This window comes from Antennarius striatus, chromosome 10, assembly GCF_040054535.1.
Source record: "Antennarius striatus isolate MH-2024 chromosome 10, ASM4005453v1, whole genome shotgun sequence".
In the NCBI taxonomy this organism is placed as follows: Eukaryota; Metazoa; Chordata; class Actinopteri; order Lophiiformes; family Antennariidae; genus Antennarius; species Antennarius striatus.
The window spans coordinates 12,965,511-12,980,574 of record NC_090785.1 but is presented as its reverse complement, the minus strand read 5'-3'; the positions used below and the strand labels follow the sequence as shown (position 1 = coordinate 12,980,574).

At 41.5% G+C, this 15,064-nt stretch overlaps 1 protein-coding gene across 1 annotated transcript; it reads right to left on the bottom strand.

Moving 5' to 3' along the window:
* spon2a (spondin 2a, extracellular matrix protein) lies at positions 1-11,690 on the bottom strand. The gene is made up of 6 exons (XM_068326353.1): positions 11,508-11,690; positions 7,552-7,780; positions 4,818-5,038; positions 1,647-1,838; positions 1,135-1,306; positions 1-918 (listed from the first exon to the last, which is right to left on the bottom strand). Exons 2-6 carry the CDS (start codon positions 7,778-7,780, stop codon positions 731-733), a joined length of 1,002 nt encoding a protein of 333 aa, XP_068182454.1. The 5' UTR covers positions 11,508-11,690; the 3' UTR covers positions 1-730.
* Between the last annotated feature and the right edge of the window lie 3,374 nt (positions 11,691-15,064).

The following is a 15,064-nucleotide window of genomic DNA, read 5'->3' as shown; positions in this document are numbered from 1 at the left end:
ACAGTAAAACAGAGCATTTCTAATTGAAAAACACACCTCCATATTTATTGATCAGTTATACAAGATAAGATGCATCACACAGTATATACAAAAATATCAAAAGAAAAATAATAAAAATATATTTTCTATAAAAACTTGCACCTTAATATGAAATACAGCTGCTCATTTCAAAAAGCTGTGTGCCCCAAGTCAGTTATTAGGTGTTCCTCGTGAAAGGGGATATTTATAAATGGACGTGGGGTTATTTTGGACACAGCTGCATGTGCCAAGGATGTATAGGTTGCTTAAGTAAACTGATACCACCATGCCTGTAAAAGTATGCAGCATGTACAAGGACATTTATGTACATACATGTAAGAGTGTGTGCATGTGTTGAAGATTAGTGCTGTTATCAGCTTACAGATTGAACCTTTTCAAGTCTCATTCTGCAGTTATTGGGGAGACATTTGTTGTGCATCTTCCTTGCAGGGTTTCTATTCTGCATCCACATGAGTTAACAAAAAAGCACTTTATTAGATTGACAAGTAAAGTAGAATCTTAAACATTAATATCCATACAATACTTCAACTTCCCTGTCTTGTCATTAAAACATATTCAGAGGAGTTGACTGTGGCAAACACAAAAATTATGTGCAGCATCAAGTCCAGTTTTGATTGAGAGTTTTGATAACTCAGTCCAGCAGTAATAACATGAGAGTCTCAGTGTTGAAAACTGGTAGTATCTGTGGGGGTTACTGGCGTCTCATACAGCTGTGAGGGACGCACTCGGCCTGTTCCTCCAGCTCGGGACAGGGCGTGCCAGCGTTTGCTGGCCGCAAGAGGATGTAACGTGTGCGGTGGCGGACGCCACCTCTGGAGCAGGGACCCAGACACAAACCCCAGGATGACCAAAAGGACACTTCACAGTCCAGTGGTGTCGCTGCATGGAGAGGAAAGATATATCAGTAATGCAGAATGTGTGAGAACAAAAAGACGTGATCAGTAATAATCTGATCACACTTCTTTTTCCTTTTTTTTTACTTGATTGTAGCATCTGGAGAACATTTCATATCAACTTCTGGGACTTGCACCACATTGTGATTTTTATACGTAACAAATCAGTGTAATAGCGTTGTTTTTGTTTGACCCACTTTACCTGAGAAACGATAGGGAGTGATGGAGTTTGGCAGGATATGATTTGACATCGGTGTGTGACGGCCAGGCGATCGGCTTTGTTGAGTGATCTTTATGCTGGCAATGGGTGGAAGCTCCTCCAGGCGTGGATAGTAGAAGGAGTTGGCTGGATGGTTTGGCATCTGAGACGTGATCTGAAATCCACAAAGAACAGTCATAATTCATTAAAGAGCGCCAACAGATTGTCAGCAGAAGTACAAATGCACAATAGTCCAATTTAAACACATGCCGGGGAACAATAGGTGATCTATTATGTAAGGGGGCCCTTTTTTCAAATCATTTCAGGTCAGGCATGAGTGATGCCTAGCAACTATTTAAAGAGAGACAGCTCAGAATAATACCTTTTACCTGTTTCGTTAAGCTATTTTAGGGATAAAGGCGAAAATAGATGCCTTTGGAATGTACTGGTGGCTAACTGGGTCAATGTGTGGTCAGAAGGGTTTTGTCCTTGTAATCACTGTTCTCAAAGCTCACCTTTGTGATGTTTTCTGGGGGGCTGGTGGGGAAGTTGGGAGAAGAGAAGGTGAATCCACTGTCTGTCCCTGCATCAAAGGGGTGGAGGTCTATTGTCACTTCCTGTTTCCATTTGTTGCCCTCGCAAAGGTTTAGACCGTCCACACCAACAAACCAGTCAGGACTGGGGATCATCTTCACCATCAGGGACAGCTGGGATGAGAGACAGAGAAGAAATTATTAAGACAAATTATGGCGGTAAATTAAAATGCAGACAGGAGGACGTCGACATGGTTGTATTTCATTTATTTGAGATAAAGATTTTTAAAATAAAAATAAAATCTTTAAAATTACTGAAGTATCACATGGCATCTCTCCAGTACATTTGAGGTGTGTACACAAACTCTTGTGAAAATATTTCAAGTGAGGCATCATCAGAGACAAATTCCATTCTGCCACTGTCCTACTTCGCTTTGTAACCATGGAAAGTAAAAAAAAAAAAAAAATGAGGGATCATTTCTGTACACTATGTGTGGAAAGTTTCTAGAAAACTCCTCAATTGTAAGAACCCACTCCTATGTCCCCTCGCTTAATTTCACTGTTAACAATTATTATAAATGAAACCAAAGTTTTTTGATAATTTAATTACAAATAAATTAAATACATGTGTCATCAATTGTAATTTTAAAATATAATTGTTGCTTGTAGATTAAGTTAAAGTAGGACACACACACACGCACACACATGCACACACACACACACACACACACACACACACACACACACACACACACACACACACACACACACATACACACATAATTAAACATTTAAACTTATGAATGCATGGACTAGGAACTAGTTTCCTGTGCAGCGTTGGACTGTCTCCGGTGTGATAGATGTTTCCTGAGAGCTGATGACTTCATACAGGAAGTGGCCTGGGGGTCAGCACACTCTGAGGTGGAAGGCGTCCAAAAACCACTGCATTTGAAAGTGCTTCCTCATTGGTGACCTGATATTGGAGGACTGTGGCTGAGCCCCTAAAGCTTGGGGAAGGGTGAGTGGGCAGGTTTTGGATGAATATGAAAGGATCACCTGGAGTCTGAGCGGGTACTGGAAAATACATCAGACTTGTTCAGTAGGCACAATGGATCACATGGACGGGAGGGGGGTTGTGTCAGCATGACACACGGGGGTCTGTTTTCTTGCCTGTGACGCACAGCAAGGAACGGAGTCCCTAAATTAAAAGCAGCTCTGTTGCTTTCCATAATCCTCCACTTATCTTCTCCTTCATTCCCTCCCTCCATCCTCTGCTCACATGCAGCCCTCCTCTTGTCCTTTTCAGTGTCTTCTCAAAACCACACTTTCCAAGAAAGTCTATCCTGTTATTTCCATTGGGCCGCTCCGCAAGGATGTACACAAGGCTTGATCAGTCTGAGGCGATTTGTGATACACAGGCTAAGCAGAGAGTTTCTCAATGCTCCCAGGGTTCCTCGCACCTTTTCTCCATCAAATCAAATCTTCCACGAAGCACAGGAGAGAACAAGTCATCCAAGAAATCATACAACTCAGTCCAGTACCATTACTATCTTAATGCCCAGAGGGTTTTTTTTCCACATTCAGCAGCTACCATAGTCTTAGATGATACTGAATTTTAAAGAATGATTCCAGTAAGTCCTGATTGGTGCTCATTTGTGTTTATCTTTGTGTTTTGAATTACATATAAAAGCAATAAAAAGCAAAAGCAGAAGGCTCATGAGATCAAAATCACGTTTTCAGAATTTCATGGCATTACGTATGACTGTTTGGGTTTAGTCAGGAAGAGAAAAGGAACTAGATTTGTGTTTGTGTGTGAGTGACTCAGCTGTCAACAGGTTCACGGCATTCAGTCTGTCTTTGTTATTTTCAGCACAAACACACAACACTCAAACTATGCTTGGTGTTGGTTGTCCACTGATCTGAAAACAGATGGACCCACTTACAAATCAATCATCGTGGATATTGATGAAAAACTACTAAGCCGCTGTCAAATGAGAAGTTACCAGAGACGCCCTGCAGCAGGGTTCGTTATATATTTGAGGGCCTTTGAGTTCAGGCTGTGGAATAGCCAATATACAAACGTTAGTCACCAGATTCCAACCCAGACGCGCACCTATTTCTAAAAATAGAGGTAAATGTTTTTCGTTCCTTTTGCCATTGTTCTCTCCCAGTCATCTGATACATTTTCACAAAAAAAAAAAAAAAATTCTATTCCTATAAATTAACTGGAATGATACGACTCGGTTTTTCACAGTGCCATACCTCTTTCCTTCATCAAATCCTTTGCCTTTGTTTAAAACCTCATAAAATAAACGTTTAAAAATGTGAAATATCGTACAATTAGCTTTTGTAGTGCCATAAAGATATGTCGAAAGACAAAGTACTACAAAGAGGAAATGTTGCACTATAAATATTCTTACAAAATATCCACCAGATTTGGCTAACTGACTGCTTTAGCTGAACATTATAATGCTATTTTTCTAGCAAGGAAATGATCGCTAACATCCAGCACTGTCAGCAAGAATGTTTACAACCGCCAATATTCTCTTGGAGTAAGTCAGAGGCTGAGAGAATAATTTATTGGTGACCTGATGAAATTATAACCTATTTTTGTGTCTGACTGTTTTGGAGAGATCCATGTACATGCTGCCTTTGGGATTTATATTTTAAAAACAAAATATCGCTTATCACTTATATGCAGATGATACTCCGATGTATCTCTAAAACCAGCATTAATTTACTCATTAATGCTTTAGTTCCCCTTTCACCTGTGTTTAACTACAATCCCTAAAAGACATGGTGTCACATTGTCAGATCACCCCTTTTACTAAACGTCTTCCTTGACCTTTCACCCTGTGGTCACAGAGTTCAGTGGGACAGACAGCAGGCAGAATGCAGAATCGAGCCTGATGGCTGTTAGCACTTGTGGCCATTTGGCTTTGTCACTTGGGCTAAACATAGTCTGGTTGGATAGTGGAAATAAGTGGTGAAGTGTTTGCTCGGAGCAGACCGACACCATTATGTGTAGGCCTGGGTCACCATATGCCTGAGTACATTTAGTCAACCAGATGGTTTGTGTGACTTACCGTGTCTGAGCATGTGTTTGACTTTATGAGTGAGTATTGCTTCTACTTAATTTTTATTCGTGCCTACCAATGAGCTCCGGGGCAGCATGAGCAACTCTGTGGAACTGTGCCCGATGCCGTTAGGGATGCCGGCTGTCCGATACATAGCACCAACATGGCGTCTCTTCCTGGCCTCCTTGGCTGCCTTCATCAGCTCTACCGTCACCCCAATTTCAGCAAAGCTCTGTACCCCTGTGCCGGCGGGAGCACCCTCCTCCCACAGATGAAAATGACGATTATGGCTGACCGCTAAAAATGAGAAAAGAAATACAAGAGCGAGAAGACAGGAGTAAGATACTTTTATTTGCTTGGAATGTGCATCAATGTCAGCAAAACACCACAGAGCCTCAGCCAGACAGTGAGATCATTCCACCGTGGAGCCTGTATATACTTCAATGGCTGCCTCCTACTTCCTGCATTTAAAAAGATAATTCTGAAAGAATTGCCCACATGCATGACTCTGGCATGACAATTTGGTTATTGCTACATCTTTTTTCAATCTATCTCTGATCTAACCACAGCACAGGCTGGAGCTGCCAGCAGAAAGGTCAGGATATTAGACTCAGCAGCCAAGTGACAAAAAAAAATCTTTGACAGTTTGGAAAATCTTTATTCATATTCCTTGGGCCAACTGAACCATTTTATTCAGATTCCCACAAGTACTTCTTGCTATCTAAGAAATCTGTGGAGAATAAGAGACTGATTTAAGTTTAAGTGTTTGTATTGCGGATTCTGGAGCTGCGTATTGGAACCCACAGAGCCACTGGCCTGGGCCAGTGGTTTTAAGGGCAGAGAAAGGTTAGCCAGGAACACGCTGACAAATGCTCTGATGTTTCTGCCTTACCTCACCCCTCAGAACTGGGCACATACATACACAATCGTGGATTTATACTTAAACATTCTTGACATATGTATTAATACACTCGTTACACCGAGCAACACACAATCAGCATACCCAGCACACTTCACACACTATCCCATTTCATTCAAAACTGCTATTGCTTATACACTTAATTGCATTTCCATCCTAACAATTTCCCCACAAGCGTCAAGACCTTGAAACTTTAAACATGTCACGTTTCAACCCTACAAACACATTAAAGATCAATTCCAGCTCAGTTGCTGGTGTTTTTAATTTGGTCAAGACAAACTCTATTTCCTCTTCTCTCAGGCAGTGTCCTTGGTCTTTTCTCATGTCATAAAAACATCACAGGCCCCCAAACTGCCTGACAGGTTAACTGTGACAAACGTAATTTCCAACATTTTTGTCCCCCACCATTAGGCAGATCGTTCCGTCATGACAAAGTCCATTCCTTGCCTCCTCCTGTTCACCTATGCCCAGATAAATTAAATCCATTATGGGTGTGCTAGCATCTCCAGTACCTGTCTCTGTGGTGTAAATAGCCCGTCAACTTTTGTCAGGGCAGCATTGCGTCACTGAGTGTACTGGAGGCCACATAATGGTGTACTATGGTATATAACACACACACACACACACACACATACACACACACACGTGCATACCCACGTGCAATGAGGGTCATAGCTTCAGGCTTGGTTGTGCTCAGCCTGTTATCAACACCAATATGTCGATTTTGTTTTATTTTTTTAGCCAATGGAAAAATTGTATGGAATATTTAGGCACCATTTCTGACTTGTGATTGGGTGTTCAGGAAGCTTGGCCCAAACCAGACGTCTGCAGTTCCGTTGCGTTAGCATTGGTAGCTTTGTGGTCATTTGGTGACACACCAGACGTGTCACCAAATGACCACTTTGCCTGTATTGATTATTTTTAAAACTTTAGAATGTGGCTGTACAACGAATGGTGTCGTAGCTACTGCACTAATGTCACCATCCACTAGAGCCGCACCAGAGCTACCCCTTCTCCCAGTTGTCTCATCCCCACCTTCTCATGCAATAACAGACTTAGACGATGATGCACCATTTCAGGTAGTATTCCCTAAACATTTCCAGCATGAATTTGGTACTATAGCATATTTAATACCATAGTGTAAACCTTGTGGACAAATAAATTTCTCTGTATGAATTCTCATCCCATCAGGGTGCGACCAACCATGTGACAGATTCGAGTCATGGCACAAATGGTCTGCATACGACAGAATTGTCCAAGTTGCTCATCTATTGTTCTCAAAGTCCAAAACCCAGATGTAAAAACATTGGCCATGCATTCCAAACTCCATGGCTCACAATTCAGAGCAATACAGAGGGACCAGAATTACAATTGATCCTCCTCCTTGTTCTGATGTAAGTGGTGTAACCTCAACACACCCCAGCTATCATGATTCAACTCCTCCAGCCTTGAAATTATTCTTTCAGGGTTGCCACCAACACTGCAGTAAACAAGTCACCATGTGGAAAGTAGAGTAGGATAGAGTTCAAGAAAAAAAGAAAAGTTAAAGACATAACTGGACAGAAGATAGAGAAAAAATACACATAGTAGCTTTGTACATAGACACTTTGTGTCTTTATGTAAATTTTCCATCTCTTAGCTTCACTGATAAACTTTTATTTCCTCTTTGTATGTGAAAAAAATCAGACCTTAATCTGATGCGTCCCTTCAACTTTATCATCATTTTAACAAAGGGACATGAACTACTTTCTTCTAACTCCTCTTCTGAATCTGGAATAATAATCTCAGGTCTATGCAACATTGTGCGCCAGCAGTCAGTTTCCCACCAGAATCAAATAGATTTCAAACAACCCATTTCTTTGTCCATTTCGATAGAGTGGTCAAAACTCACCTATGAGTTTTGACCACTGTGCAGGGGGCCTGAATAGTGGATACTGTTTGGGGAAGGACTGTGGGCTCCAGTGACCTGTGAAGACCAGGATATAGGAAGCAGGGCTTTTAGCTGTGCAATCTGTCCCATTGAGTGGTCGCAACGGCCCAGAGGAAGTGAGGCAAAGCTTCAGGAGCACAGCTAGCAGCTGGAGCAGCCAACGGCAGGTCAGGTGCTCTGATGACATCATCTGGAAGAAATGAAAAAATGAGAAATGAGTTGTTTGGAATCACATCAAGTTTGTGTTCCATGCACAAACACCATCAGTGATGATTTTATATAAAACATTCACTCTTATACTTTTATTAAAGCCAGTCTCTCTCAGAAGTACTTTGGCACATATCATTCATAAGTAAGCAAATGAAAGTACGTCAGCTGTCAGATATAGGAAACCAATCCCAGACAATTCTGGAAAATCAGTAAAAGGAGGGAAATTTTGCATCCCTGCCCTATTATCACAACACACATAGTTTATCTAAGAACAAAGCTGACTGAACCCGGTGACCCTGGAGACTCCGACTAACAGAAACCCACCCATCTGTCTGGGCTGGGCCTAATGTGTGCTGGTCCAATGCCAAGCTGTGGTTACATGGCAAAATGGTTAACAGTCACTGCTGTCAGAATAACGTCTGCAGGAGAGGCTAAGCTAAAATAAAACAACATCGAATGACATCTTTGAGGACAGATCCTGTCTGCTGTGCTGCTCTACTGACCTCAGCGACTGAGCATCCACAGACCACCAGCCGCTGACTCAAACTATTTGCAGTGAGGGGGAGGACACGTGCATGATAATTGCACACACACAAAAAAAAACATTTTGGCCTGACATCACATTGGAGAATTGAGTTTATGCTTGACATGATTACAAGAAAATCAAAACCACTTTGCCTGTGCTCTCTCTCCAGCAGCCATCTCCCTCCTCACTGCTGAGCTCATATCCTCCTTGCGACCTTTTACACTTGCAGTATATTCTCCTCCCATCTCTGCTCCCCTACCCAGTTATCCTGTCACTAATGGCAGCTCAGATAAACATTTACACAATGTTATATCGCACTGTGTGGGAATCTGAACACAATGTCTGAACATTGATTTAATTTACATCAGAGGCTGCAATCAAGATGTGAGTTTCAAAATATTCCAGGATAGGTGTGGCACTGGGGCGAAGCATTTCAGCATTCATAACAAAATCAGGAAATTCATACTTGGCAAAAAAAAGACAACTTAAATTTATTATTTTGGTGAGAATACACAAGAAAAAAACTTTTTTTCCTCACTAGTTTCCTATGCGTATACTTACAGTTACACAGGAAATGTATTTTCTGACTTCATGACATGATTATATCTGCGGCTGCAGTCTTGCATGGCATCTAGGGGTGATTATAGCAAAACTAAATCTCCATGTAGTTTCAGAATGCAGACACTTAAATATTAAGAGCAAGTCAGTCCCCCCCCCCCCACATACAAACACACTGACCAGCATACATAACTGTCATGTCCCACTGCGCATTGTCCCTGAAGTTTATTTCCAGCAGTCAGATAGTGTTACTCTGTCAATATAGCAACAGAAATCCAACTCTGACACTTTTGTGACCACAGCCACAGTGTGTCGCTGAATCAACTCCCAGTCCCATGTCTATTAGACACTGCATTGTCTGCCATAAACATACTTATGGTATGGAGACACAGAGCCCAGCTTTGATGTGACTGCTTGGTTATGTGATCATCTCATGTGCTGAAACTTTGCTCATCTACAGAATGCAGGTAACTAGTTAAGTTACTTAAATATTCAGCTACCTCAAAAACATTCATTTCTTTTAAGAAAATGATATTAGAATTGATTTTATGACTGACTGCAAGTTGTTTTAGACATCTGTGATCAAACTTTGTGTGCTTGGGTCAAAGGAGGATCAGCACTAGGAGCTGAAGGCTCTTCACGTCAGCATGTGATCTTCACTGCTACCTTTCTGCTCCATCCACTGTGTTTAGTAGAGGAAAGCAGGTAACCACTGTCAGGGGCTGCAGCAAAGACTGACCTGTTTTTGTCTTTTACAAACAAATTCCATGCAAGGACGGCCTGCATTCTTCACCTGAAAGTCACAAATGTTCTGGTGCAAACACAGAACATGATCTTTGCTGAAAGGCTTTCTCGTTTAATGTCAAGGAAGTTTGTTTGTGGTTGTCGTGTGATATTTGCTGCTACAATAGTCATTTATCCTTTAGGACCTTGTTCTGCCCTCAAACCCACCTACCCTCCGTGAACTTGTGACACTGACACTATAACACACAAAAGAGAAATGTTCTGAATTCCCACACTGACACAATGAACTTCCTCAGACAGCACACACACATACACACCATCCTGCCATCAGCTGATTTTCACAGCTGCTCCTCAAAGCACATAAGTCTAAATGACAGGATGGAGTGGTGTTGACTGATGCATAAGGAGGTGCACACTTATTTCATTAGAGTAAGGTCTACACTCATGTATGGGCTCAGACCACAGACTCGACACAGACAAACACAGCAGTTTTTCTGTCAGTCACGAGACCCAATAAAACAAATGGGGCTGTGGCGTGGAGCCAACTGTAGAGCGTGCTCCCCATGGGCAGCTTCACTGTGTAATTACAGCACACTCACGCAGAGATAATGTCCACACCCAGACTTGCTCATATTCACAGGTATGCAGGTAAAGACATAAGGACATATTCATCAACCCAGTGGGAGGTATGTCCATTTTAAATAGAGGACGGCAGAGAGGTAATTTTTTTCCTTATACGTATCGTGTTTTGGGTCAGCAGTGAATTCAGGAAATTATGAGAAGCATCACAGTCTTCAATTATCCTTTTTGTGACGCACACATGTAAAATACAAGCCACACACTCAATTTCACCGACAAGCTCATGCATGTAAACACAGACACAACGCAAACCAGTTAAACAGTCGTCACAACAGGGGGTCAGAACCTTGACTTTTGTCAAGCAAGTAGACGGGTAATTCATGACGGTGTAAGAGCAGTTCACAGGGAAAAGGGAGGGAGACAGGTCGAGGCTAGTTCCAAACCACATCAGAAAAAAAAGGTGTATATATATATATATATATATATATATATATATATATATATATATATATATATACACATATATATATACACATATATATATATACATATATATATACACAGTGTATATATACACAGTATATATATATACAGTATATACACACACACACATATATATATACATGTAAATATATTTGGATATATATGTATATATATATGTATGTGTGTGTGTGTGTGTGTGTGTGTGTGTGTGTGTGTGTGTGTGTGTGTATACACACACATATACATATATAAAATGAAAGCTGCAAATGCATGTAAAAGAACAGATTATTCATGCATAAAACCAAATAAAAGTTATAAACTCCTTTTTATATGTTCATTCTTGTGTGATTAACTATTTTGTCACATTTGTTTCTGATCCACTTTATGTCAAATTTAAATTATGTACTTTCACACCCAACGCTTACATTAATCAGTTAATTTGCAGAATGCGATTCTGCACAAACCATGAATACTTGTCAAAGCAAAGTATAAATCTATCTAATAAACATGTGTGATGTTAGGTCAGCTCTTGTGGGAACTGCTGCTTTAAAATGTTGCTTACATGTTCGTGAATCAGTGTGAATAGAGTGTAATGATAACGAGCAACTTCCATACGCTTCATGTTTAGCTGGCTACTCTATAAAACCCTGTTATAAAAAAAATAAACACACTTTTACTGCAAACTAATATATGTATTCACCCAAACATACTACATTTAAAATACTATAAAGAACCCACTAGCTGCATCACATTTGGTTAAAAGATGGCTGCTCCATCCAGTCAGACCGCATAAATGAATGAAGTCCGTCTGTCTTACCTGGAATGGATCAATCACTCTGGAGCTGAGGCTTCAGCAGAATCACACTTGGATCTCAGAGAGGATACAGCTCCACTTATTCTCACTTCTTCTCCTCTTCCTCTCCTCAGTATGGTGGAGCCTTATCAGCCTTTAACCCCTCGTCTTTATCTCTCTTTCCAAATTTCTCTCCTCCTCCCTTCTCTCTCTGATTGTATCTCCTCATATTACCCTCCTCTCTCTCTCTCTTTCTCTTTCTCTCTCTCTCTCTCTCTCTCTCTCTCTCTCTCTCTCTCTTTTTTCTTGCTGCCTTTTGGTTTCTCTTCCCCCCTCCTCCTCTTTTCTCCCCCTATCCTCTCCTTGTATGGGAAGGCAGTTAACAGTCTCGCCCCTCTCCTTTACTGTCCTTCTTTTCTCTCCCTCCAGTCTTTCTCTCTCTCTTCTCATTCATTGGTAGAGTAAATTCAGCAAATTCTTTTCTAACAAGTTAATCAACACTAAATTGGCTTCTATTCTCTCTCTCTCTCTCTCTCTCTCTCTCTCTCTCTCTCTCTCTCTCTCACACACACACACACACACACACACACACACACACACACACACACACACGCACGCATGCACGCACGCACGCCCACACACACCTCAATCATTCTACTGTTTCTAACCCTGTTTTTTGGGGCAGATATGAGAGGTGTAGGTTGATGAATGATAGCAGTAAAGCACAGGGACAGAAATAAGCAATAGGTCTGACAAACAGACATGCAGCCTGGATTACAGACATCTGGACAGAAACACAGGCTTTCACTTTTCAGTTCATTTACTGATTGGACATCACAGAGAATCAAAGGGTTTTAAACGCTCTTTTCCTCTTCAAATTGTTGTAAGAAGGATCCAGCTGTGATCTCAGCCGAGTTAGCCCCTTTTCTTCAGGTCAACGTGTGTGTGCGTGTGCGTGTGCGTGTGTGTGTGTGTGTGTGTGTGTGTGTGTGTGTGTGTGTGTGTGTGTGTGTGTGTGTGTGTGTGTGTCACCAGTTGCTACAGCTGGTTTGCACATGGGCGACCAGGGAGGTTTTTCTGACCAGATGCCCCTCGTACAAACGTATCAGATTAAAGAAGGTTGAGTGTGAGTACCTGTCTGTCTGTCTGTCTTTCTGTCTGTCTTTCTGTCTGCAGCTGAAAGTAGGTTAGGGGAAAAACCCAGATTTTCCTGCCGCTGCCTTTGATTAATGACGGTGAGCTCAGAGATTCGATAGACCCACGTTAGGTGGAACGTCATCACGAACGTCAACACACAGATCCACAGGTGTTCTCATGTTTAAACACACACGGCACAAAAGCACCAAATCATAATTCAAAGGATTCAGATCCTGAACTGACACTGACACTTTCAGCTCGTATTTTGGCAAATTGAGGGAACTGATGATTGTTTTGATTACTCGAAAGCAGACGTTCAGAGCTGAAGGTTAAACCACACACACACACACACACACACACACACTCACACACACACACCAGACCCAGTCGTACAACAGGTTGTCATTCTGACGCAAATCTCCACCATTGCTGAAAGTTTTCCTCCTGTCAGTCACATGATGGTGTCGGCGTTCTCCGAGCCAAGTGAGTGAAGCAATGAGAGGAAAACTATGAGCTAATCACAGAGGCCTGGGCTGAGGCCACAGCAGCCTCAGCGGCTCCGTGTCACCGCTGCAGAACCGTCAGACCTATCAGACAGACAGACAGATAGACAGACAGGGAGACAGACGTGGAAGATGGATCATTTTTCCTGTGCAGTGTTAATATATTTTTTTTAAAAACGTGCCCATGAAATAACCTACATAAAGCTTGAATAATAACTTATCTTTCACCTTTTTGTTGACTTGAAGATGGTTTATAAGATGTAGTATAATAATTCTAATTATATTCTATGTGAGGCTTTGGTTCCTCTATCCCACAATAAACGTCATAAAACTTTCAACATTTTTGTTAAAACAATGCTTTTACATCACATCCTGAAAGGTTTCACATTAAAATGAGACAAATATCTTTGGACAATCAGTGTTGTAATGCAACGTGTCTTGACTTAACATTAAAATATTACATATTATAAATTTACCAAGTGATAAAGATGACAGTTCAAATGATAATGCGATGCTAACACATGTTCAACTTAGACTCTGGAGGATGTACCTCACAGGGCACAGTCTGAATGCTGATTTCAGCTAAATGTGCTCGCTAAAACATAGAAGTTATGCTGATGTTCATCGACTTAGTGTGCCATATGCTAACATTTGCTAAGTAGCTAATAGCCCTTGACAGGACACTTGAGGCTGATGGGAATATTAGTTTTGCAGATGGCTGATCATAAATCACCAGCTGGGCTTAACCGACTTAACTTAAAATATGCAGCAGCATTCAGGGACACACAAAAGCTTATTGATATTCTTTCAACGGCTTCAGGTCAAATGCGTTGGCTGGCACAGATGAATACGTTCTTAAGTCACTGTTGGTTTCCATCATTTTATGAGATTTGATGATAGTAAGAAAAAGAAAGAACATAATCGCCCTTGCGTTTGACGTCAGTACGTGGTTTGCGCTGATCAAATAGAAGATGCATTTCAATCCCGTTTGAAAAGGGAAGAAAAGCTTCTGCAAACTGACTCAACATCTGAGCCATTCAGTGGCTGAAATAATATGTCATCATTCCAAAGACAACCAAAGGCAAATATTTATCCACTCGGCTTTTGGGGGTTTTAGACGAATCCCTCCAAGCGGGCTAGCTCCTCTGTCTGGAGACTAATTCATCACACAGACATTAATGCACAAGCATGCACATCAACTAGCTGTCTTTAACGCACATCCTCATCTGTCAAGCTACGCGTCTCCCCATCAAGACACAAAAAAATAGAGCACACAACTTTTGCAATGTTCTCAGGACTTCAGCGCATTATCCTGCTGACCTCTGACCCACTTTGACTTGCTTTATTCTTTTTGTGACCCACTTACTAGAATCAGTCGAGGAATGTCAAAGTCAGACTGGTCCTTCAGTAAACTGGTCTTACAGACCAGTTTACTGAAGGTACTGAAAACAGCAACCCAAAACCAGTAACCCCCATTATGCTGGTTTCAATAGTGTGTTTCAGGAACTGGTGAAATCCTCCTCCCTTCATCCTCCTCCTCCTCCTCCTTCTGAGCTAAACAAACAAATAAAAGAATCCAGCTGCACAGCGTGGCAGCTGACAGGGGTAAGGCATGACCCCGGGTGAGCTGGACGATGCCCCGCTGCACCCCGCTGCACAGGCTCAAGTGAAACTGACATGAAGTAACATGACAGTCTGCTTGATGTGTGTGAGAAAGAGGTCTGTTAAATCGCTGTTTGTATCCTGTGCCTCCATCAACTACTGGTTTACGCGCGCTGTTATGCAACAAGTGCGTCCCTCCCGATGACACACTCTAACCAGCACAGGATTTAACAGTCGACTGACCTCCACATCAAAGTGTCCTTAAAACCAAAAAACACAAAATAAAAATATAATTGCATTGATGATGAAGACATAATTTCTGTGTTGTATTCGTCTCAA

What these genes read in the sequence shown, in the direction of transcription:
- spon2a (XM_068326353.1), bottom strand. Translation starts at nt 7,780, where the DNA reads ATGATGTCATCAGAGCACCTGACCTGCCGTTGGCTGCTCCAGCTGCTA. An exon ending in TGCTGCCCCGGAGCTCATTG is followed by an intron (nt 1,839 to 4,817) that starts GTAGGCACGAAT and finishes CTCTCATCCCAG; the next exon opens with CTGTCCCTGATGGTGAAGAT. An exon ending in CACTCCCTATCGTTTCTCAG is followed by an intron (nt 919 to 1,134) that starts GTAAAGTGGGTC and finishes CTCTCCATGCAG; the next exon opens with CGACACCACTGGACTGTGAA.